This window comes from Polyodon spathula, chromosome 3 (genome assembly GCF_017654505.1).
Source record: "Polyodon spathula isolate WHYD16114869_AA chromosome 3, ASM1765450v1, whole genome shotgun sequence".
NCBI classification, from domain to species: Eukaryota; Metazoa; Chordata; class Actinopteri; order Acipenseriformes; family Polyodontidae; genus Polyodon; species Polyodon spathula.
Window position 1 is genome coordinate 26,565,672 of NC_054536.1, and position 26,098 is coordinate 26,591,769.

The 26,098-nt window shown below is 38.1% G+C and overlaps 1 protein-coding gene across 10 annotated transcripts in view; it reads left to right on the forward strand.

Annotated features, from left to right (window-relative positions):
• LOC121312919 (sodium bicarbonate cotransporter 3-like) overlaps positions 1-26,098 on the forward strand; it is a 60,889-nt gene that overhangs the window by 13,839 nt on the left and 20,952 nt on the right. For 7 of the 10 annotated variants that reach the window (XM_041244839.1, XM_041244838.1, XM_041244837.1 and 4 more), the window contains exons 2-8: positions 11,517-11,598; positions 11,974-12,117; positions 15,356-15,494; positions 15,865-16,025; positions 17,676-17,825; positions 20,324-20,698; positions 23,739-23,854. In XM_041244839.1, coding sequence (XP_041100773.1) covers positions 11,517-11,598; positions 11,974-12,117; positions 15,356-15,494; positions 15,865-16,025; positions 17,676-17,825; positions 20,324-20,698; positions 23,739-23,854 — 1,167 coding nt within the window. Of the gene's footprint in view, positions 1-11,516; positions 11,599-11,973; positions 12,118-15,355; positions 15,495-15,864; positions 16,026-17,675; positions 17,865-20,323; positions 20,699-23,738; positions 23,855-26,098 lie in introns of all 10 variants that reach the window. The other 3 variants (XM_041244841.1, XM_041244842.1, XM_041244840.1) reach the window with 1 other exon arrangement.

Sequence of the window (26,098 nt, forward strand, 5' to 3'; positions counted from 1 at the left end):
GGACCCTGGGTGTGTACCTAGTGTGCTTGTTTTTTTGTTATTATCTTTTATAAAAAACAAAAAATAGACTAGACAATGTTATTAATAATTGACTATTCATATTGGCTAAGTGGGTGTTTCGCCTACACAGTGTACACATTGTTCCCTATCAAGTACTAGTATCATTTTTCTTTCAGATCTTGAAGGGGGAGTATACAGATAAGTACTGGTTACTTTTATCTGCCTATGTATTTAGCTACTAATGCGATAATAATTATTTTTGAAATATTGTATTTTTTCTTTACTGATTACACATAGTTTTTGCACACAGCCTGCTCACTGTTAAATCCATCTCAGTTACGTATGTGAGCAGAAGGATGATGGGAAATGTAGTTCTGAGAGCTATACAGTCCCTGTATACTACTACTTGCAGTAACGCAGGGCAAGGTTACAGCACAAGTACTGTACCGACCCGTTGCAAGGCATCGCATGTGTACCATACCAAGTGCGCTGTGCCAAGGATACCGTACTGACCCTTCGCAAGTCACTGTACGTGTACTGTATCCAAGGTACTGTAGCACCGAGGCGGTTCAGTTACTGTTCAGTTTTCTGGGCAGTCTTCAGTACTGTATACTGCCCTGTTGCATTCTGTACAGGAGTGCTGCTACTGAACAGCCTGAGGCAGTACTATACTAGTACATTACTGTGCATTAGTGCTTGGATAGACTGAAGCAACAGGTTTTCACTGCATTGCTGTTGCATCATGCTGATTCCCTGTGACATATGCAAGGTCAGTCTCCAATTTAAAGGATAAGTATGACGGGTGCTCTTCCTATCTAGGGCCAGAGCATGCAAGATAGATACTTGCTGACCGTTTTTTTGCAGGAAAGGGGTAAAGTCAGTGAACTGAGTAACTGTTTCCAGTTTTTTTCTGATATTTGTTGGAGACGCACCGGTTACATTTTTAAATTGTGTCAGGGGGGTGTTTTAACATTTTTTATCCATTAAAAACGAAAATCAGAAGCTCTACACATAAGTGAATCCTCCCAATAGTTTCTTAGCAAATTTTTGTCTTGGTATTTGCAATATTTAACACAAGATGTGTCTCCAGACAGAATGTCTTTATGAAACAAACCGTGTGTAGTGTAGTGACTACCTACCTCTTAATATATATATATATATATATATATATATATATATATATATATATATATATATATATATATAGCTAGAAAAATAGCTTTGAGCTTCTTTCGTCATCGTCAGATAATATAAGTTAATTAAGAAATGGTCATGGTTTAACATTGCTAATTTATAGCTTTACTTAGGAAAGCCCTGACTTGAGCACAATACATTGAGTCTAAGTTTTGCAGCATACAAGAATGCAGTGCTTTGCCCTTTTTTGTTGCCGTCTTTTTTGCTTTCTTTTTCTCTACGTTTATGATTTTTAATGGTATTGACATGTACATGATTAATCGAGTGACAGCAAAATTTGCAGAATAGTATCCCACCATCCTCAATCAGAAAATGTCTTAGCTGTCTTTTTACTGAAACATCGCCTTATTTTTGCTTCGTTAGTTTGCTTGCGTTTCAGCAGAGACGTGTGAGTGAAATCACTTGATTAATTAACTCAACTTGGCTGGGTGCAGTGAAAAAACAAACAAACCAAAAAAAAAACCCCGAAAACTGGAATGTTTAATTCCGTTCCCAATGCCTAATTCCTCGATTCCATACGTGATGGTGCGTTCGCAGGAAATCAGTAGCCCTCCATTATACCCATCAATGCTTCCTGTTCTTTCAAAGATCCCAGTAACTCTGCATCGACATGACTACCCATTCCATACATTCACCACGTTCTGCATAAATAAGTGTCTGCTATTGTACCCCATATCCTATTCTATCTACACTTACTTTGCAACTGCGTCCTCAGGTCCTGGCTTCTGCGTTGTGTTTAAAGATCTGGATAGGATTAACTTTGTCAACCCATTCTCCTTTTTTTAAAATTCAGTACCTCCAGTCTTTCCAGTTGGAAAGTTTGCCAACTGTAATTTTGTAAAGAGTCAGTTATTTTCAGTTTTACGAAATGCTGACTGCAAGTTTCCTTGCCTGAAGCCAGTCTAAGCTTGAACAGCAACCTCTTTTTAGCCTTTTTGTTCTTCAATAAGCAACCTACTGTACTGGAGTGACCCAGCTTAAAGCAAACTGTGCATCAATGATCAGTGTGCATCAATGATCAGTATGAAGAGAAACTTGACTTTTACTTTAATTTGCTGTGAATAGAAAGGGATTAAAAACCACGTCCAGCTTAGCGTGAGCAGCAGTCTGCTACTGCTGTGGTTACTAGGGCTGTGCTTTTGCTACATTTTTATGACCGTTTAAATGTTATGCAGCTGTCAATGTTTAAAAAGTTTAAACCATATCTAAATACACACACACTATAATATTACATTATGATGTATACCGACGGCCCTGGCTAGTATTTACTAAGAAGGAAAGACTAAATATAAGCAAATAACATTTAATGTAACAATCTTGTAGTGGCTGTCCTGCATGTAATACTAACAAATCAATAAAATCCCCACAATGTTTTAACAATAAGGTCAATGGGAACTTGGTATTATCTTAGTAAATATCTCTCTTTGTATTTGTGCTGCACTATTGAGATTTACCTGTCCTGGCCCTGTGGGCACAAAGTGAATAAATGAAACTACCTTTTTTAAAAAAAATATCTGTGTGTGTGTGTGTGTGTGTGTGTGTGTGTGTGTGTGTGTGTGTGTGTGTGTGTGTGTGTATATATATATATATATATATATATATATATATATATATATATATATATATATATATATATTTCAAAGAGTAAAAAAGAGTAAAAAATAAAACACTGTGCCTTCTGCCAGTTCTGTTGTCAAGTCAACGCTTGTCTTTCTGTTCCTTAAGGATATTATGTTCAAGTATTGCTCATCCTTGTTAGACAGCTTTAAGGGTCTTCCGGTCCTGGGTTTGTCAATTACAGATGATGTTTATCTGTTTTTGTTGCTTATGCTTCGGATACCACACCACATCAAGTGATGCAAACTGCTTCACTCAATGTTTTTCTTCCTTTATGCAAGTCAAGGTTGTAGAAAACACTAGTGGAGGCTTTGAGTAAATTCTAGATGCTCATAATGCATCAGAGTAGAAAATGCAACATGTCTAAGACGTTTGCACCACACTGTATCTGTGCTTACAAGCATTTGTATTCTATGAAATTGTTATTAGTATTAGTGTATTTGTTACCACTGTTCTTCCATTGTTCTCACTTCAGTTTGTTAAAACATGTGAGATGCGTTTTTTTCCCCCTTACAAACTGACATTATAACGCATTTATAAGTATTGACACATGATTTTAAAGTGAGAGGCAGCATTTTTGTGTGACAGGTACCATTGCGCTTAACCACAAAATTTTTTTTGTTGCATTTGCAACCGTTTTAGAGCCCTTCAAATTAAACCCTTACACATTTCACACACAGCGTGACTCTTATACAACATGAGCAGAGTCCACACTGGATTTTAAACTGTCCAAAGCAGGTTGAATTTCGGCGTCGCCCTGATGAGATTATCAGCATTAATAACCTGCCTCCGCTCCGCTTCCGTTTCGCTCAAGCTGCCCACGCACTTGACAAAAACAAACACCCTGGTAGGTGAGGCTGCTAGAGTACATGCTAGAGTAATTTGCACTTGGAAAAGGAGGGTTTTAATTATTGGAAGTATAACTCACCTAGAAACAGTATGTACATTGGTGAAAAAACAGATAAACAAACCAAAGTATGGCTTTGCTGGGAGTGGCCTCGATTGCTGTAGCAGTAGCAGCAAATGTAACTTTAGAGCTTGAGTCCGAGGCTGAGATTGCTGGGCGACCAATAAATGATCGACACACTTGAAGGTGAGGAGGAAGAAGCGCCTCATCTTGAACCACTGGAGCCTCCTCTGAATACATACAAAAGTAGATGTCAACATAAGAAAATAAATTCCAACCAAGCCTACATAGATAGCTTTACCCCCCCCCCCCCCCCCCCCCCCCCACTCCATCCAATAAATAATAAATATGTTTTAGATGGTTTTTTTCTCCCCCTCTACCTGCATATCGGCCAGTGTGACGCAGAGGGACAGACACAGCCTGGGAATGGGGAGGTGTCTGTTGTCCCTGTACACCAGCATGTGATTGCAGCTGAGAACTGAATTTTCAGAATAGGAACCAAGCTAGCTATAATCTCCCTTGGACAAGTGCCTATCTCTAACACCTGCTGCTCCAGAGCCTGGTGATTTTGAACCTGTTTTGGTCAGTTGCGTTTTGCACAACTATCAACTGCTGCCCTTGTTGGTCCTTCATGGCATCCAGTATCTTGATGACGTAACCTTGCCCACTATTTATCTCCCTCTGTGCATTTAGCAGCTGAAACAAAACACCTCTGACATCGGCTGTAGTGTTTGTTCTTCTAACAGGTGAAGTAGTTCAGCTTGCAGGTGAAATTGGAGGGGATGGGCTCCTGTCTTGATCGGCTATTATTCCATTCCTTGTTCTAGGTGGTGTGCTGATAGATGAAGAAGAAGGTTCCAAGTAACATAACACAACATATATATATATATATATAATATATATATATATATATATATATATATATATATATATAATATATATATATATATAATATATATAGTAAAATACTTCGTGCTTGTAAAATCAAAAAGCAAATCGTTGCCATAGCAACCTTTTTTTTTCTTTTTTCTTTTTGCAACTATAAATATTATTTTAGCTACTGTGACAGGCTGGTGAGTGGTGACGTCAGGCCAGATGCACAAACAGAAAAAACGAAGGCAGTACTGCAGGGCAAAAAGACGCTGTTGCTCTCCCGTCAAGTCAGGTGAAAGGAAAAATGATGGCGAGATTTGTGTGCAGTCCCTATATGCCCTCGTGGGTGGGTATGACTGCTTCACCAGGCTCTGACGAGCAGCTTTGATATATTGTTTAGGTTCTGGGTCTTTAGGAGTTAAATACCCATTATGTAATGGTTACATTTCATACTTGGTAGGGGACTGCATGGCCACATGTCATGAACTTTCAGACTGGTATTTCTGATCACTACTTTGCTGTGTTGCAATTAGACACAGCTGCTTCGTAACATTTCAGCTCATGTTATAGCCTGCCCTTGAGCTTTTAAAAGTGCTGTTCTTTGGTGACTTAGTGCAGTTCACTTCAAAGAGACATTGTTGGATAACAGGCCTCTGCTGTGATAATGGACTCAAGACAGACTTTGTCAGAGAAAATGGGAAGACGTCTCGAGTATGGTTCTGATGAATGTTTATTTATGGCATGCATATATTGTATTGTTGAGCAACGGTTCTCATGAATGCTGCAGTATACATGCTTTTAAGCAATTGATTTAAAGTGTCAGTTGGTGTTTAACAATGGATTCAGCTTCCTTTTTTGTCATGTACTGTACTGTACTGTACTCTGCTAAAACCTACAGCTGGAGATAGTACTTTACAAAACATATTAGAGGAACAGGAAATGCTGGATAGTTTAAAGTCTGTTAATGCTGTACAGGACATGGTAGACGGTACAGAATGTAGACAGCATTTATTTTATTTTAAAAGCGGAAAATGTTAGAATGATTTAACTTTTTATATACAGTACAATATGAAAATATAGTACTGAATGACACTATGTAAAACATACTATTTGTTGAACAAATTAATAATAGTAATCAAGGCTATACAATATGAAACTATAAACAAATTATAAATATTAGTAAAATAATAATAAAGACCTACAGTATTATAATGTTTCTAAGCAGTGTGTGCTTTTGATTCACACTGACTACTTTTTTAGGGCATGTGACAGGGTCTTCCTTGTGTCACGTGTGTGGGTCGCCGCTGTTCAAGCATACAGAGAGACAGACGTGGTGTTGTTGAAAAACGCTGGCACAGGCGCGCAGGTTTTATTCACAAACAGAAAACGAAAGTAAAATAAAGGTGGTCATGTGACGTTACCAGCGATGGTAACGCACAGAGGACCAGTACATCACACTGTACAAAAAGTGCAAAATAAAACACAGTACAACAAACTATAAATCAAAAGGTGCCATGAAAACGGCAGGCCTTGCAGCAGCCCCGATCACAGCGATCACCATGCTTTTATACTGACGCTCCGCTGAGACACGCCCACCCGCCTGCTGGAACAGCTGATTGCTTTCAGCTGCTGCTCCACGCAGACAGGTAATCGTCCCCTGCGGAGCACCACAGCAGCTAAACAATTAATTAAATCAATATATTAACCATTAACCCAAAAACATACAATAAACTACACATTTCCCCATGTGCAGGGCTTACGCTTTGCCACAGGGCAGAACAGACTAAAGCAGTCTTTAGAGGTAAATGTCTGAGCATGGCATTAGCCAAAAAGGTGTTTAGATCTTACTAAAAATGCTTTTCAGTAATGAAGCAAGAGAAGCAATTTCCATGCGTTACTGTAAATGTGAATTTCACTCTCTGTTGGCATCACAGAGATGTCATCTGCGTATTTATGGAACGGAAATATTTTATTTACGTGTTCTGGAATCAAGAGGCCTCTGTGCCAATCCGAATGGGTGCTGTACATTCCCATAACAGTTCCTATAACAGGGCTGCTGGTGTACAGCAGAATGTAATATAGAGTGTGTGTGTGTGTGTGTGTGTGTGTGTGTGTGTGTGTGTGTGTATGTGTATGTAGATATGGCTTAAATGCTGACACCTGCATAACATTTTAAACGTTCATAATAATGTACCAAAAGCATATCCCTACTATATATCCCTGCTGCCTTGACATACTCAGCAGTAGTTTCAGAAGTACTGTAGTTAGTCATCATAGTCATACGTAGTAAATGCTGTTAGTGGTGTATTTGAAGTACCCAATGGCCAGTTTGGTTTGTTTTTGTAAGATGTGCATGTGCAGATCCCTTTTTATTTGGTTTACTATATTTGAGTGAAAGGTTGTGTTTAACAGAAAAGAAATACACATAATTATAAGTAGTTTGATTTGAGCACATGATGTGTATTGTTTTTAAGTTAACAGAACATGTTTAAGTACAGTACTACAGCACTGTAAAACCTTTTCCTTTTGGATTTATTTAACATTGTTAAATTTTGACTCTCCAGGCTAGGTTGGTCTATGCATCTGAAAAATAAACATGCCAATTTCAGCTAATATACAGGCATGTGGTATTTAGGTTTGTTGATACTTTCTCATCCACATGTACTTTTGACCCTTCAAAGCTATTTTGGAAGAAGACTATTGTGTGCTTGTCCCAGGAGTGGTAAAAGCAGCTTGTTTGTGTTGCATACTTTTAGGACCGTGGTGGAAGCAATATCGGTCTGTGAAGTTGTTCATATTTTCCTAGTCTTTTTAAAAAATGTTATAAGCAACATTTAATTGGTTCTTAGTGGCAAAGGAATGGATTATGTTTACCGTAAGCAAGATTAATGTGTGTTTTGTTTCATGCAGATTGTCTCTGGACGCTAGCATTTTAAAGATAATGATTTCTGTTTTTAGTGGCAACACAAAATAGAAATGCCTCCCACTCCATCAAAATAACTCCTTTATATTATACCTGGGGGGGGGGGGGGGGGGGTTGTTTGTTGTACTTCAGGAGATGACTTCATTTTGTTATTGTTGTACTGACATGTGCTGTGCTTGTTTTTTGCAGGAGACATACAGTACTTTGGTACGGTATACCAGCTGTGTAAAGAGCACGTTCAAAGCATTGCAGTTTTTGATTTGGCACTGTAGTCAGCACCACACAATCAGCCACTTCGGTACTCCAAAATGAAAACCTTTTTACCACGGTGATGACAGTCGGAATAAAAGGTCTCCCAGCAGGGAACCGCCATATTGCCATCAAGAGACCTTTTTAAAGGAGTTCTTAGGCACTTGAATGTTAATCTCCAAATTTTAAAAACATGCTGTCTTCTGAATTGGGTTACTTGACCGAGCACTGTACACTAGGCACTGTAATACTTTAGTGACACCCCCAGCTGTGACATTGAGGAGGTCATGCCTCCTAGAATAAATGACTGGCAGTTGCTGTATGATTTAACAGCAGAGAGGGGTTGAGCTGGGAGGAGGGGAAACTGAAAAAAACACTGCAGAATAATTTGCACTACTGTAACCCTGAGGAAACCATTGTACTTTGTATTTGCATGCACCCTGGACTAATGACAGTTTTCCACAAATCACAGTGGCTTCTTACTGTAACCCTTAATGCATTGTGGTGGATTTACTTTTTTCGACTTCCTCTAGACGTCAGTATTGGGAAGATGGTACTGAATCTAAAAACATAGTTGTCAGAGGGTAGTGGGTGTAGCCTTAGGTGGACCAGCAATGATGTCACAGAGTCGAGGGTGGAGTGCAAAACTCAGCGCTAAGCCTGACGTCTGAGTGGTATATTTATTTGTTGTTTTACAAAAAAACAAAGGGGCCAAAGCCACAGTCAGCACCCAGATTGGGTAGCATTAATTATTTAAAAAAAAATAAAAATAAACACAAAACCCCCCTGGTAATACCAGCGATGGTAGAACCGAGTTTAAAAGAAAATAAATTGGACAAAAGAGTCCCACACACAATAGCACAGAGTACACAGCCAAGCTGCGGCAGTGGTGGCGTTGCAGCGGAGCTTGGTACACCTCTGTTTCTGTCTACCGCACACTGCAGCACTCACTGCCCTGGGAATGGCTGGTGTCTCTAAGAGTTATACGGACATCCGTCGGGGTGGGAAGAGAAGGGTGGGGATCGGGACACTGGACAGGTCGCCGTCTGTTCAAGGTTCTGAAGAAGACAAGCACACACCCACGCAGCAACAAATATCCAGCAGCGCAGCCTTCTTCAGGTTGCTATCCCAGGACCGAGAGCCTGAATGCAGAAACCGCCCTGCCAACAAACTACCCAACCCCGCCCCTGCAATCCGCCACCATCCCCGCCTCAGCCAGAGTAATTGATTTTGCGATGGGAAAGGTTGTGGGGGTAGTGGTCAGTCTCTTAAACTGAATGGGATGTTGCTATGATAATAGCTGAACTAAAAATTGCTACAGTTCAGTACAGTATCTCAGCTGTATTTGTGTGTGTGTTGCAGATAAATACATAGACGGAAAGAATTATTGTAAGAATAATAATCAAATTATTTATCGATTGGGACCCCACGATAATACATCGATGATATTTTAATGAAATCGAATATTCCATGAAATTAATAACGTGTCTTGTATATATTAACTTACTGACAAATACAGGATGATGATGCAGAGATCAGGAGTAACCTGCTTTGTTAATGTATGTTATACATATTGTTTTGTTTAAAATCAGTCCCTACTGTAACCTCCTGTCTTGAGCGAAACTAATAATATTTAACATCACTACGTTGTCGCATGCCACTGTTTCAGAAAGTATTTTATTTATTTTATACCTTTTTGATTCAATTTATTATCCAAAACCTTTTTTGTTTTTGACTGCTGAATCTAAATGTGGCTGGATCGGAGCTCGACGTATGTGATCCAGTGAAACACTGCATTTTATACAAAATAGTTTGCCATGATCTGCTGCAGTAATTATTGTAGATTTTTTTTTTATTCCTTTTGGACACTCGCAAAATGTTCACTCTCTTAACAATATCAATTGAGGTCTCCTAGGATACTAAGCCCGCCCCGGATGCCTATATCTACCAATCAGTGAGCAGTGCACAGAGTAATTATTGGCTGTTATTAAGTGTCAATCAGTAAATCCTGTTCAGGTTTCTTTTTGAAATTGAAACAAGCTTAAAATCACATCAGGAACTTGGACCGATACACATAACTTAATTGGATTTAAGGGCAGAGTAAAAGTACACAAAATAGACAGTTTTCAGGTCAAGAATGAATGAATTTCATGGTTTGTGTCCCGTTTTTCATGACTGTGAAATAGGTAGGGCCTTAATAAAATACTGTGTAAGTGAATCCACGTGGGCAAAACTCTTCTCTGAGCACTCCAGTAAGAGACGCATTTTTGGTTGCGACGTGGTATGTAGATTGATGCCAATGTAGTTATCAAACGTGTCTTAAAACATCAGGATTTGTTTGTTATACCATGCTATATAAAACTTTTTAGCTTGTACTGTATGCAGCTAAAGCACATCAAAAATTACACATTGCAAAAAAATAAAATATTGTTCTATTCTTGTTTTACATTTGTTTTGTTGGGGCCTAATTTCTTGTTTTCTTTCTTATCTACATTCATCTTCCATCCCTGCAAGCAATGCAGTAGATTGTAAACAAACAGAGTATGATTAATCAATTCTGGTCTGTGTTTACACTTCACCCAATGCCTATACTTTCATGATCTATATTATGTGAGTAAAGCATTGAAAATATTGGGCTAAAACAATGTTTTTCTTTTTTTAAAACAGGCCACAAGAATGGATTTTTCTCTGTACTTTAAAATAGCCAAGAAGGGTTTCCATTAGGGGAGGAACTTGTTTTAACCCGTTGTCATACTCCAAATACTGCATTAGTTCATTAGCCAGGGTCTAAAAAAATCCTGTACTCCTTATGGTCCTTATCATGAACATGTTTGATTTTAATTTACCATTTTGGTCTTCTCTATTAATTAACTTCGCTAGACTCTTCATTTTAAATACAGATTCCAGTTCACATCACACAGCAGCTTTTTCTCAGTCCGCATATTTTAAAAAAGGGGAGGAATGGAAAAAGCCCAGCACTTGCCATCTTTCTCAGTAATAAATGTCACAGTTCTACCCAGACTAATGGGAAAGTTACTTGGCTTGTCTGGGCCTGGTCTTAGAAGAGATTAGTGGGCACTTGTCCAGCGACTGTACAGGTCAGTTTGTGGGTCAGTTGAAACTAAGAACAAGGATAGATGTTTGTCACTTGGCATGTATCTTAGAGTAATACTTCTTGTAAGACAGTACAACTGTGGTAATACCATCACAAAGCAAGCAGTGTATGCATCTGCAGGAATTGCAACTCCTACTGGAGTTCATCCTGTATGTTATTATATTATTTGTTTTTCTAGTTGTGATGGTTACATTTTACTTATAATTTTAATTTAGTACTGTATCTTTGCTTTATTTAAATCTTAAATGTCACTGTTTGTTTTATTGGACACCTACAGTGCTGTAAAGGTTTAAAGAAGTATAAACGAAAATCCCTAGCAGAATTATTTTTTTTAAGTTTAACCAAAACATGTGTATGTGAATGTCAAATTTGAAATGAATAAGTAACATATAAAAGTGAATGTTAATACTAGATCTAGTTTTTCAATGAAAATGTGCGTGATAGTTTAAACAGTAAATTACCATTTATATTGAAGGTTTAAAAGTTTAATGTATTAAATGTAGATTTACAGTCTTGGTGTAGAAATACCAAAAACCTAACACTTTTCTATTGGTATTTGTACATCCTGCTGTATTGTAAGTATATTCTGCCTCTTCAGTTTGATAGCATGTTGTTTTATGTTTTTTCTTCCTGTACAGGGTCACGATGAAGAGGCTGTGGTGGATCTTGGTAAAACCAGCTCTACGATCAGCACAAACTTTGAAAAAGAAGAGCTAGAAAGTAAGTGTCCCGCCTCTGTCTGGATAGTCCCTTTGTCTTGTAGAGGGTGTCTGACTTTTGGCTGAACTGCATGCTTCAGTACTCTGTAAATGCACAGTTTTTTTTTTTTTTTATATATATATAAACAGAGCTGTTTTAAGACATCCTGTTGAGCTTAAAATATATGGTTTCTCAATTCAGTAACATTCATGATGAAAATTATACAAATTCTACTTTGTGAACACCCAAATGATAAATGCTCTAGAAATGTATGTTACTATGGCCCTGGATAAACGGAGAATTGCAATTAGATATATTTTGTCTTGTGCATCGTGGCTACTTACGGTGGTAGAGTCCATGTTAACCAAGTTGTGTGCTTCCTTTCTTCCCATACAGGCCACAGGGCGGTGTATATCGGGGTTCACGTGCCCCTGGGCAAGGAGAGCCGGCGGAGACACAGGCACAGGGGCCACCGTCACCACAGGAAGAGGAGAGACCGGGATTCCGACCGGGAGGACGGCAGTGATTCTCCCACGTTTGGTGAGCGTCCACCACCACCACTTCACTGCTAAATCCTGTTTAATACTGGATTTTATTACATGTGGATTTTTATTAACTTCGGGGTAAGGGATTGGATTAAGCTAAAAAGGATGAGGGTAGTTATCATTTAAAAAGATTGAAGGAGGATTGTATTAATCCCTTTGCATCTCAATCCTGCCGGAAGTACTGTTTTTAAATCCTGCTTAAAGGAGACTTTCTCCCTTCTTTTTAACTGCAAAACAGGAAAGGGGAATTGTCTTTGAAACCTGCCAGAGCCACCCCCTGCCCCCTTGGGGATAAGGGTACAGAGAAGGGAAGTTGTGGTTGTTGTTGCTGTTATTATTATTATTATTATTATTGTTAGTGTGACTTACTAGGTGACAATCCTTTTTAGTCACTCTTCCTGTAAAGCAAGAAAGCTCACATTTAGCATCACAATAGTTTAGATTCCACTTTTCAAAGTTCTGCTATAATTCTGTTTCAAAATATAAACAACTTCTCATCCACTTTGTCATAACTACTTTTGAAAGCTTGTATTTAAAAAAAAAAAGGTCACAAGGTTATTGTCACTTTTTATTGACAAGTGTGGCAGAAGTACATTTAAAAAAATATATATATATATCTATAAAGGCAAGTGTGTCTTTCTGTTTGTCATATTACTGATAGATTCTGTATGTTGGTTCTCATACTGCAAGGCTAAGCTAGTGCGTTGTAGGTAAACATCTTTGTAACAAGTGGGTTTATCTGGAAACCTGCAAGGCTGGCCTTTGTCCTCCTAGGGTCAGGTACAGTTCCTATATCCACTGCTGAGCACCTGGGTGAAAAGAGGCATTTTGCTTTGCAGTGGAATCGGAGAACGCCCACTAAACTTCACTTATTATCAGCTGTTGTAATGAATAAGTTACAAAAAAATCTGGCTAAATTCCAAAAAAAAATTAAAACAAATAAAACGTAGGAGTGGCTTTCAATACATATCACAAAACCACCACACAATTTTGTTGCGGATCACATACAGTTCAAATCACTTCCCTAGCAACGTTGGAGATCTTTTTAAAAGGTTTTTTCTTCTTTTATGCAATAGTTTCGAGTGACATACTGTAGCGACAGTACTAAAGAATTGCATTCTGCAACCAGGGGAACACGCTTTAGATATTGAACACAGAATAACCAAGTTACATTGTAATAATATCCAGAAAAGTGCTCTGATTCACAGTTACGCCATGGTTGAATAAAAAAATAAAATCTTTAAATGTTCTAGGAAATATGCTGTACTTTTTTTTTTTTTTTTTAAGAAAATTTGTATTTGTGAAACATTTTTCCAAGCGAGTTTTATCCAGGAATCGCCTGCTGTTATATGGGCAGGTGTGTAAAGGTAATTGTCTTTATGGTGCAGTACGATGTATCATACTACTGGTACACCGTTAATGCAGAGCACGCCGCACTCATGGCTTTTAAATGACATTTAGCAAGCAGGAAACATCATTCTAAGAGGATGCTATTTGACATACTCCAGGGGTCAGCTGAAATCCTCAGGAGTTAAGGTTTATTCTGGTTTTCTCAGTCTGCTTTAGTCCTGTATTGCTAGTCTGGGATCTCACAGGAGATGTAATGACATTTTAAACTGAAGGATTTGTAATTGTAGGCTGTTGCTTCCCTTTATACCTGGGTGAGGCTAAAACAGCCTTTACTTTTTGGCGGTATTAGGTTTCTCTGTTGATACTGTAGCTATGGGCTTGGATGTCCCTGTGGTTTTAGCAAGGTCTCTTGTATCATAGTGGTACAGTATGTTGGTGAATTCTAAGTGGCTAGTTCTAAATGTTAAATACCAGGACACCTGTGTTGGTTTGCAGTGCTGTGGCAGCGTGGGTTTGGTATACTGTCTATTAAGCACTGCATAAGTGGAAATATTTAACCACATTGTATAGTGGTCAGTCCCTTTTCTAACATTCACATACCGTGTAAGTCGGGTTTCTGGTTTTTGGTGTTTTACCCAGACTTTTTTCTATTCTCCTTTCAAAATTAAATTGATCCCTGTAGAGCCAATCGTGTATCTCAAATACAAGTGAGAAATGTATTTGTTTAATTTACGGGTTTATGCTTTTATTACATTCCACATAACAGAAAGTCGCAACAAAATATATAATATATACAGTCTATATAAGAATCACTACACAACGTTTCCAGCAAGCTGGGTACTGTTTAAGCGAGGCATTTCAGAATGACGTGTGTTAATCTCACATGTCACACAGAGCTCTTTTTCATTTGCCATCTTTTGAAACTAATCTTATCTTTTGTCTAATTTACTGCCTCACCAGATCTAAATTGTCTTTTAATATCAGCCAAGCCCTAATTGTTAATTTACAAGCAAACGAGAGTGCAACATTTCAGTAAGTGACTAATCCTGTAATAAAGCTATAATGAAAAATAAAGTATTTGTTCTGGACACACCTTTAATACAATTGCTATACGTAACTGTATTTACATTAATAACAATGAGAAATCCTTCTGCTTTTAAATGAAAAGGTAAGACCTATGATTTAAAAGCCCATTTAGTTGTTTCTAAGAAAAAAGCCTGTAAAATTAAATACATTTTACTGTTAACATGTTTCTCAGTTTTGATTGAGATACACAAATGGCTTAACAGATCAGTTGAATTCTTAAAGGAGAGTATAAAAGTCAAGGTAAAAAAAAACACCAACACCAAGTATAAGTAACTAGCTTGTTCTGAAGTGTAATATGTTGCTCTTGTTTGTGTTTGTTTAAAAAAAAAAAAAGTTCCTTCAGATGCATCATTTCTGGCAACAAACAGACATGTTTTAAAACCTCTGTGGGACATTCTGAAAGGTTTAAGTAACTATAAAGCACAGATGAATTCCACTGTTGTTTACATCATTTAATATAGGGCAGGATCTAAACACTGCCGCTGTTTAACGCTATATTAATCCAGCTTTCGCCCAGGGTTATTGATTACAATTGATTATTAGGGTTGGGAGGTTGGTAGTGGGTGGTAAGATTATGCCGTGTGTCATGGTGGTTTATACTAAGTGGTACAAGGACATGCCAAGAAAAACACTTTAGATATTCACAATAATTCTAACAATGAATCACCTGCTTACGATATCAAGGTAGGAGGTATGGAACAAAGATTAAAAAAATAATGTCTTTTTAATTTCATTCACAACTAAATAGGAACATTCTTGAAATGAATAAAAAAAAGGCTTGTTTGTTTTCTCTCCAGACACCCCATCCCAGCGTGTGCAGTTTATCCTGGGCACTGAGGACGATGATGAAGAGCATATTTCTCATGACCTCTTCACAGAGATGGATGAGTTGTCCTTCAGGGAGGGACATGAATATGAGTGGAAGGAGACTGCAAGGTAAGGGCAAGGGGATATGTTAAATACTTTGTTAAATGTTATGGTTGCTACAGCCAGATGGACATGCCAAAAGTACACTCAGACCTTGCTTTTAGGCCCACTCAGTAAAAAGACTACTGGATCACTGATTAAAAACTTGTTCCTGGCCCCAGAATTTCTGCGGGCGGCACTGGGTGGGGGTGTTGCCAAAAAACTTTGTGTTGAAGTTGTACCCTTGTAATTAATATATTTTAGAAATATACACCCAATTGACTTTCTGCATCACAGAATTATCAGAATTCTTTCTTCCTTGCTTGAAAGAAATGGAGAGCACCGATATTTGCTTGACCAGCAGGAATACACTGTATATTACTTGTTTGTTTTTGTTTAGATGGCTGAAATTTGAAGAAGACGTGGAAGACGGCGGTGAGAGATGGAGCAAGCCCTATGTAGCCACCCTCTCTCTGCACAGCCTCTTCGAGCTGAGAAGCTGCATATTAAAAGGAACAGTCATGCTGGACATGAGAGCCAACTCTATAGAGGAGATTGCAGGTTAGAGGGTTGCAGCGAGCTACACTTGGCCATGAGAACTTGTTTATAATGATTCTGAATTTATTAAAGTGACACTTTTTAACAGTTCATTATTTTAAGTACATATTTATTTATTTATGTATTAATAAAATCACTCCTATAAAAGTCCTGATGATGATGTTGATGATGATGATGATGATGATGATGATGATACAAATGTGTGTGTGCGCGTGTATATTATATTATATATAAGTACGCAAGTAAGTGCTGGGACAAATATCCGAATATTCAAACAAATAATTTTTTACATCTATTCTGGTACAAAAATCAGATGTTCGTATTCTCTAGAAATGACAAAAATACCTTGCACTTATTTACCGCTGCACCAGAAGTGAGGAGTAAATAAGACATTTTAAAAAGATGTCAAATGAAAAAGAGCTCCATGTGATATGTGAGATTAATACATATTAGAAAAAAAGAGTCAACACAGCAGCTCTTGAGCCTCTATTTAAAAGTTGAAATCAGCAAAAAGTAAACAAACCAGATTATGCGGGCGCACGCATAGTGATTTCTATGGAAAGCCATTTGGGACAAAAATGCGTTGTGCTGCTTTAGAGCGAGCCAAAATCTCATGGGACAGAAAGGCAAGCACGTTATTCTGAAATGCCTCACTGAAACATTACCCAACTTCCTAAAAATGTTGTGTAGTGATTTTTACATAGACTGTATATATTATATATTTTGTTACAACTTTGTTATGTGGAATATAATAAACAAGAACCAAAATGGTGAGTTTTTTCTTAACTTTACAACTCCATGTCCACGTTTTTGTTTTATTTTGAAGTGTTTAAAATTCAATTTCAGTTTTCGTATGCTTCTTCAGCTGCACACCTCATGTTATTACTCTACTTTATTTATGTACTATTTTGTTTTGGGAATATACAAACAAAGTTTAACTTGAACTGCTAATACAACTGCTATTCACTGGGGTAAAGTAAGTTCTACACAACTTGTTGTTTACACCTGGAATATTTTTCTTTTTAACGTGTTGCATATTGTAAGGTCTTGCTGTAATATAAGGAACACACACCGTTCCCTTTATCACTGAAGTACTGTAACTCTGTTACTTTAATTATTTACAAACTGCTGTATTTGTACAGTTGTATACTTATTAAAACTGTTTGGATCTGCTAACAGATGTTTCCACAATTTAACTTAGTAGGTTAATGTTGGTGTTTTAAATATCCTGTTCATACAACAATTTTAATCACCTGAGAATGTTACCCAATTGCCCTTCATTGTAAAGGTAGATCCCTACTTTTAAGGCCCAGTGGGACATCTGAACATATTTTTATTTAAAGGAACCTGTAGTTTTTATGTGCATTTTTTATTTTACAAACTCCATGTAAAAAGATTTCTTGTAAATGACAACTGCACTAAAGTGATGCTTAGTATGTTGGCATCAAAAAGAAAACATCTGTTGATACGATTAGGTCTCCTTCCAGCTAGAGGGTACTCAGCTATGGGTTGTTCATGATGAATCATTGGAATTCTTAATGACCCGATTTGACAAAAGTTTTTGGATTATCCAACTACTAGAAACTGGATGGGTGGAATAGCATCTTCTCGCTCATTGATTTTTCTTGTGTGTTCTTCTGTTCATACTGACAGATATGGTTATAGACAACATGATCGTGTCTGAGCAGCTGGAAGAGTCTGTGCGAGAGAAGGTGCGGGGGGCCTTGCTGAAGCGCCACCACCACCAGAACGAGAAGAAGCTGAGCAACCGCATCCCCTTAGTGCGCTCCTTCGCTGACATAGGCAAGAAACAATCTGATCCTCACTTGCTTGAGAGAAATGGTGAGATTTGTTTTGCTTTGGCTGATCACTGTGCATTAACACTGAAAGCTTGCTTTCAGAGAAGCAGTTTAGCGCTTGTCCTGGACTACCATACCTAAGATAACATTAAGCAACCCAACATAATTGTGGCAGTCAGGATCTGTGAAATCCGTCATAATGGTAGTTTTGAGTTTAATGCTGTTTTTTTTTTTGGCAGTCACAAGCTAGCCCAGGACATCTGCATAATAACATCTCATTTAGGGCTTAATCCTCATTGTGGTCATAAATCTGAGGTGTCCACAGTGCGGATTTCTTGTGCTTAATTGTGTTTCAACACATTCACAAATGGGGAAAGGACTAAAGAAATGGCAAAATATATTGCTTTTTATGAATGGTTGTACATGCTGCACTATATATAGCAAATACTGGCAGTTTTCAAGCACGGGGATTACTGCTGTCAGGGACACACCAGATGCCATCATCGACCCTGCTGGTGCTAGTTGCACTGAGCTGCGACATTATCCTGTGTTCGGTCACTCTCCAACATTCTTAGTGTAAAGTATCCCATCTCCATGATTTTCAGCAGAGAAGCCACAATACTCCAAAAAGGAAGTGATGACGGGCTTTGCATTGGAGTGGTGCTTTACTATAGGAAGGCATTGTACATTATTGTTTTTTTCTTTTTAGTTTATTGGAGCCCTCCAGTGGCTCCACAAGCACTTGCATCAATGTGATTGTCAGAGAATGTATAAAACTTGGAATATTCCTCACTTTTTCTTTTTTTTATATACTAGTGTAGATAAGCATAGAAAAACAGTATCGAGGAACTGTTCTGTACAAGGGTTAGTATGCATCAAGAGTGACATGGATCATGATTTTTCACAGCATTTATTTTCTCTAAACCTGAATCGTTTGGGTTTCAATGTTATGCTGGTTTTTATATGAAGCATTACTGCTAGGGGTGCCACTACTGAAGTACACTAACGGTAAGGGCTGATAAGCACTCTTCTGAAGGTTGCATTTTGTCTATGAAGCATTTTGCTAAGAAGGAGGAATATAAGGTTTATTTTGGAGTGCAGGACTGACACAGTAGCAAAGAAAATTGCAGGCTTTCAGTGTAGGATCATGGATAACTTTGCCCCATCTGAACTCATTTACAAAATGAGCACTAACATTTTTATATACATTTGCGTTTAAAAAGACATAGTCAACTTATTAATGCAAATTTCATAAGACCTGCAAACAAAAGATCAGTAATTCTTACTGTCAGTTTGTATTAGTTACAGTAACACTGAAATCTAATTTAAATTACAGTACAATGAAAAGTATTATACATTTACTCTATTTGTACTCTATTTTAGTAAAAATATTGTTGTAAGTGAACTTTTTAAAAGTATACATTGCAAAAGAACTGCCCTTGAAATCTGTATGCCTCATTTTCATCACAGCATTTTTAAAACCAAAAGCAAGGCGCCCTCAACATGAGGATATTGAGCAAATCAGAAACACTGATGACTTGGATCCAGTTTGCAGTTCACAGGCCCGGTTTTTCAGAATGGGTGACAAAGTGTTTACGGGAATGTTGAAATCTGCAGTAACAGCTTTCTTTTTTTTGCATGTGGTGCATTATCCACTGCTTTCAACACATTTTTATCAGCAAGAATAATGCATGTTTTTTTGTTTTGCTTCATTGAAATGGCATTGATGCATGAGCACTGTTGTAACTTGAAATGCATCAGTAGTTCCGAAGCAGCGCTACAATACAGTTCAGAGGCGCTAATCATTTCCCAGTACCCTTTACATACGGGCAATTTGTTCAATTAAAATTATTCCATGGGAGGGCTCCAGTATAATTATCACAAATAGGAAATTGATGTGAAGTGAATTCGTATTACGAAGTAATTTACAATAAGCGACTGCAAAATTTGGACGAAACTATATATAAAATTTGTAGTATCAGGGAATTCGTTCAATCCAAGTTCGTTTTATTGAATATATACTGTGTCTGATCTCTTTCTATTTATCAAGAAGGAAGTGTCTCTAAGATTATTACATATTGTAATACCCCGCACTAAACACAGTGAAGTTCTGTTTCTGTATTCTTCACTCTGCCATTAGTTCACCCAGACACATTGCGTAGCAGTTAAACAGGACATGCTTTGTTTTGTTTTGCTCGTGTTTTGGATAATCTAATTGGTCTCCTTGGACACACCTACCGTCCCACTCCCTCTACCACCCATCCTCCCTATCTGCATGGTGAAGTGTGGAGCTTTCCCCCTGTGTCACCTTAAAGAAATTCTGCCGTGGTTTTTCCTAACTTCACTTTTATCTTGCATGTTCTTTTTTTTTAATTTTATAGTTATTAAATGAAGTTTTTTTTTTTTTTTTTTTTAATCAGTACCCAATTAATTTTTTGTTGTGCTTGTTTTCTTTTTATACCTTCCTTTCTCTCTCTCTCTCTCTCTCTCCCCCCATGGCAGGGGAAGGCCTGTCAGCTTCCAGTCTTTCTCTCATTTGGACGGGTCTGTCATCATCCAACCCTTCTCAAAGAAGAGATTCGCACATTTCCTTACTCTTAAATTACCTCTTGCCGGGCTCCAGAGCTGGAACCCCTGCAGGTTCAAGGTCTCCCACCCCCCAGGCCTCCCCTAAGAACACGCCACCCTCCACCCCAACCCTGGAGGGCCACCGCCCCCTCAATGTCTTCCCTGAGCCCGAAGTGGCCCGTGTCATTCCAGTAGTGGTGGTGTACCCCCCTGAGGAGGACTTGCTTCCAGCGGAGGGGCAGGGACAGGAGGATCATCATCTTGAACAACTCCAACCAGGCAAATGCCATGTCTTACATAACCCTCAAGGTGTGACAATGCACAGAAGCACAGGAACTTGCATGCTTCCACTAAACACCTACTAGATCATTCAGTTTATTGAATTTAGTGCTGCTCTTTGTGGCACGATTGTTTCAATTTCATCACAAAACGGCCATTAACAAAGTTTTAAATGTTTTTGCAGTTTTGCTTTGATCCTTCTAATGGCTTCTTCCGTTTTTTTTTTTTTTTTTTTTTTAAAACCAAAGCATTATATGGCATACCTCTAATGACCTCAGATTGTGTTTTGTCTTAATTGGTTATTGTGGGTATAGGGCCTGACACACAGACACATTTTCTGCTAAGGGGGACATGGCGCAGAACTTTAGAAAAAAACATGCAAGCGGTAACTTTTTATTAAAGTGGCTGTTTTAGTATTAGAATATCCAGTCCAGTGCTCTAATGATCCGCAATAAGGAAGAAACTAAATAAGGTCTCCAGAATTTAAGTAAACGGAGCAATCTGATTGGCCAGGGAAGTTTGGAAGATTTCTGATAAACTATAAAACAGATATTGGGGCTGTCCTCGACACACAGATTATTTACCAACTCAAATAGCTTTCTGATGTACTGCAATTGCTGTACCTGACTTGCGCAACAAAGGTTCGTTTTTAGGATACAGAAGCTGCGTGGTGTGTCTAATAAATCTGTTTCTGAAAGCAGAACACTACAACGATCACGTTTATAGGCATACCTAGAACAACCATGACCGGTCAGTTTGACTGGCGTATTAAAAACAATGTAAATATTATAATGAAAGGACAAACAATTGAATACAATTGACTTCAGGAACGTCGTACAAAGCATCTGCACAACCGAAACATTGTAAATAAACAGATATTTGAACAGAAATGCGTTTATATACATACATATTACGTAAAGTGCAACCTCAAAAAACGGTAAAACATGAAATAAAAGTATTTCAAAATAAATTTGTGTAGACAGGTATGTGATGTACATACAAAACTGTACAACTGAAACAAAATAAATATCTGTATATATATTTTTTTTATACTGCCTACATAACAAAGCGCATATATGCAACCAAGCTATATGTATATACACAGACATACTATACTCACAATGACATGAATAAATGAATATTTGAACAGAATGGCCTTCATTTACAATCCTTTACAAAGACAAGGTGCTGGCACAAATCACAATGATCCTGCGCTTTTCAAAATATGCAGTGCACTTACCGAAGACTGTCTTTGTGCATTTGACACAGCTATCAGCAGTAGCAATGAAAGCTTCTAATTCTTCCAAGGGCATTGACCAGGAATCATCTTGTAGTTGTCGTGGGCTTCTGCTTCAGTGCAATGTTGCATATGATGAAGCGCATGCATGTCAATCAATAGGTGAAAAGCACTCAATGCACTGTCATCAATGTTGCATTTTGCATATGCCGTGGGCCCTGGGACTTCCCTCAAAATATTTTAGGAAAACTAACACCTGCAGTGCTCTCTAACACAGTTTCGATTTCAGGGGTTACTTTTTGTTTACTGTTACACTAAACTTACCATCTCTGTTTAAAAAAAAAATAATTATACCCGAATCTCGCCCTTACAGTGGGGGGCTTGACTTTTACACAAGGTTGACTTTTACTCAAGTGAATACGGTATGTTTTCCCTTCATTGTAAATAAAAACGTGTTAATTAAAATGTGATTAATCATAGTTATAGCACCAGTTTTTAAGTACTGTATTCTGGAAATATTTAATCTAATAGTTAAAAAGTACAATGTTTATGGGGCTGTCAGGGTTTGTTTTCAAAAGATTTTGGCATGGACATACTGTATATTCAAACCAATGGAATACGTCTGTCCTGTCTTGATTACTGCAACTCCCTCCTAGCCGACCTCCCTGCCTCTACTGTCCGTCCGTGCCAAAACTCTGCTGCCCACTTTGTCTTTTCCCTTCCTCATTTCTGCCATGCTCTCTGCTCCCTCTACTGGCTCCCTATCGCTGCTCACATCCAGTTCAAAACCCTTGTACTCTCCTATCGCTGTCTCGACCTTTCTGCTCCCTCGTATCTCCAGACTGTCATTTCTCACTACACCCCCACCACAGGCACATTAACTGTATCCTCCGCTTCCCCGCTTCCAGAGCCCACTCCTTCTCCACCTTTGCACCTCAGTGGTGGAACTACCTACCCACAGATATCAGAACTGCTCAGTCCCTGACCACCCTGGCGCCTCCTCAAGACACTGCTGTTCAGACAGCATCTGTAAACCTCACAACTCTCGACTATACTGGACTATATGGCACATCTATCTATCAGCTGGTACTTGCACTGAACTGCTCCATATTTTGCCATATTCTACTATTGCTCTTAATTATAACTACTTCCTGTATCTTCTACTTGATTTTACTCTTACAAGTATCCGTATTCACGTTTTTTGTAATTGTTCTTATTTGAAATCGTTTTTATCCATTTATCGGAGACTGTGTGGTCCAATGGTTAAAGAAAAGTGCTTGTAATCAGGAGGTCCCAGTTTTCATGCAACTTCTGGTTTTGCTGATGTTAGAATTGAATTACATTTTTTTGTAAAGTCATCATTTGACCCTAATATTTTTTTTCATTCACTCCATTTTTTATAGTATATAATTAATTTTCTTTAAAAAAAAAAAAAAAGATGCAGCCATAACCACAAATGAAATGCAGTAGAGAAATCTCACTGCAACCACCATGATACACAGAATAAAAAGGTTAATAACTAAAGTACATATTGGCTTATTGAAAAATGACACTGTTTTAACTATTCATATGTATTAACATGTGCTGGGCATGGTTAGATGTGCTTCTTTCTGTCACCACTGGCCTGTGCTACACAGTAACTTCAACTTGGCTGTCTGTTTAGGTGCACGTTCTTATCCGGGGGCGATGACTGCTGTTCTGAGACTCCTTTTCCTGCAGCAGTCCAGTATTGTGACAGGAGAGCTTCATCATGACACCCTTCTTTATTAAAACAGCCTGAGTCTGTTCACTTTGAGTTAAACATCTGTGTTCTTTCATCCCTCCCTTCAATAGGACACTTTGCATCCCCACAGTCTTCTCCAGGAAACCTGGAAGTCTCCAAAGGAAGTGAAAGCAAAGGTAGCATGGCAGGAGGCAGCAGGGAGAACAGCACTGTTGACTTCAGCAAGGTATCTCTCATTTAATGATGATGATGATGATGATGTAAAAGAGTTTTGTCACCAATAACAAGGTTTTTTTTGTTTTGTGTTTTTTTTATTTCTTTTTTTTAGAATACATATTTTAACATTTTAGCAGAAATAATTTAATGGTTATTTCTGCAAAATGCTTGTAATAGTCTTCTACTATTTGGCTATACTACTGCTGGGTTTTGTTGGTCCACTTTTCTCTTTTTAAACTGTCTGATATCTTTGGCATAGACTAAGAAAGCATGGTAAGAACCGTTTTTGGATTGCTGTTTTGTAAATGGCCAAATACTGTATTACAGTGCTTTGTTTTGCAATAATTTTTACTGATTTTCTTTGTATGGTATATGTGCAATACCGTACTTTGGTGTTTTAGACACACAACGCACCTGACATTTATTTTAGAAACTCCAACTTCTCTCCCCATTGTCGTGAGAATGTGGTGTAGCACACTGAAAAGTAAGGGAGACCTTTGGAAATAAGTAAATAACGAAGCCTTTTGCAAATAAATAAAAAACCGAAGCCCTTTGCAAAGCATATCATTTTTTTTAATTGTTTGGCGATCAGGTAGCTGATTTGCTTTTAAGCCTAGACTTTTCAGTCCCTTAGCAATAAGATAAGATGCAATTCATGTTACACTAGCCTTAAGTAATAAACACAAATTGCCCGAAAGATACTACCAGAATAGCGTGACAAAAAGGACTTATTTTTATTTTTGCGTGTAAACCTGTTAATTTATAATGCCCTGACACTAAAAAAATAAATTAATAATAAAAAAATAACTACAATGTGGTATAACAATTCCCTCTGATACAATATTTTCACATAACAAATGGACCCCTGGAATCAATTAAACCACATATGACAGGCTCTACTGTGTTTGTTAATAAGATTGTGCTTCACAATTACTACAGAGTTTAATGAAATCTGACAAAACTGCTTATGAGGAATAGAGCATAAATATTACTTTAAATTGGAAAAGGCAGCACTGTTAATACCGTCTAATGCAAAGGGGCAGTTGCCTTCAGATAGAACCAGCAGTTGCCTTTTTACAGGGCTCCCCGGGGGGCTGACAGGTTCCCTACAGAAGTCTACAGCTGCCAGCTGAGATGTGTAGGTGACATCGCCCACATGACAGAAGCTGCCTCCTTGTGTTTCCTTCTGGAACTGCTGATCATTTTATAGGTGGCATACATGTACAGCATGCAATGTTTTTAGCTGCTTGAATCCATCCATTTGTAGTGATCCAGAATGGCATGAGTGACCATTTCTGATGATGCATGTGGTCCTCTTTTTTTTAAAACTGTAGCAACTACGCGGAAGGGGTATCTGATTGAAGTGCCACAAGTAATTAGAGGTTAAGCGATTTGTAATACTTCTACTAATACTAAAAAAAATAAAATAAAAAGATTCCAGGTTAACAGCTTCCTTGTAATTTTAAGTAGTCTTCCTGTTATAATAAGAATAATACTTGCAGAGCCATTTTAAGCCTCAAAATTTGGAACAGGGCCTAAAAATAAGCACCAATGCCTGATCACTCACCCCTACCATTCTCAACTCCTTTCCTTCACCCCCAACAGCAGGTGTCTCTCATAGGCACTGTACTGTAGTAATGCTCAAGGTCAAGTAGACAATTATTACCTTTGTGTATTTATTACAACACATGTTGACACAGTTCACAGACCCGTCTGTGATGCTTTCTGTTGGTTTTGCTTGGCTTCTCCTCTCTGGTTCCCTTTCGTCCTGTTGGACAGGAGCCCAACTCCTTTAACTTTAGTTGTGGCACGCTTGGTGTGGGACCTAAGAAGCCTGGAGTAAGTTTTATTGTATCTGGTGTCACTCCCTGGTTACTAATACTCTTTGTTGACTGTGTGACTGTATTAATTAGATTCCTGTGCAGTGACATGAGCAGTGGTGTTTACTCATGGAATGAGTCATACAGATCTTTTTTTTCCAGCTCTCCCCCACTTCTGTTACTTTTTTAAAGTGCTTTCTGGCCTTGTTTTACAGTGTTTTAAGATCATATTTGTCAATGAAGAGTTGGTTGATTTACACTTTAACTGTGTGTGTGTGTGTGTGTGTATATAAATAACCACTTTAATGTTGTGAGTGTAAACATGTATGTGTTCCTTGATTGGGGGGGGGTGGGTCATCTGGGTCCTCTGGGTCCTCTTATCAACGCTATCCTTGTTGTTTTGTTGTTGTCCCCCAACAATTTTGTCTCATGTA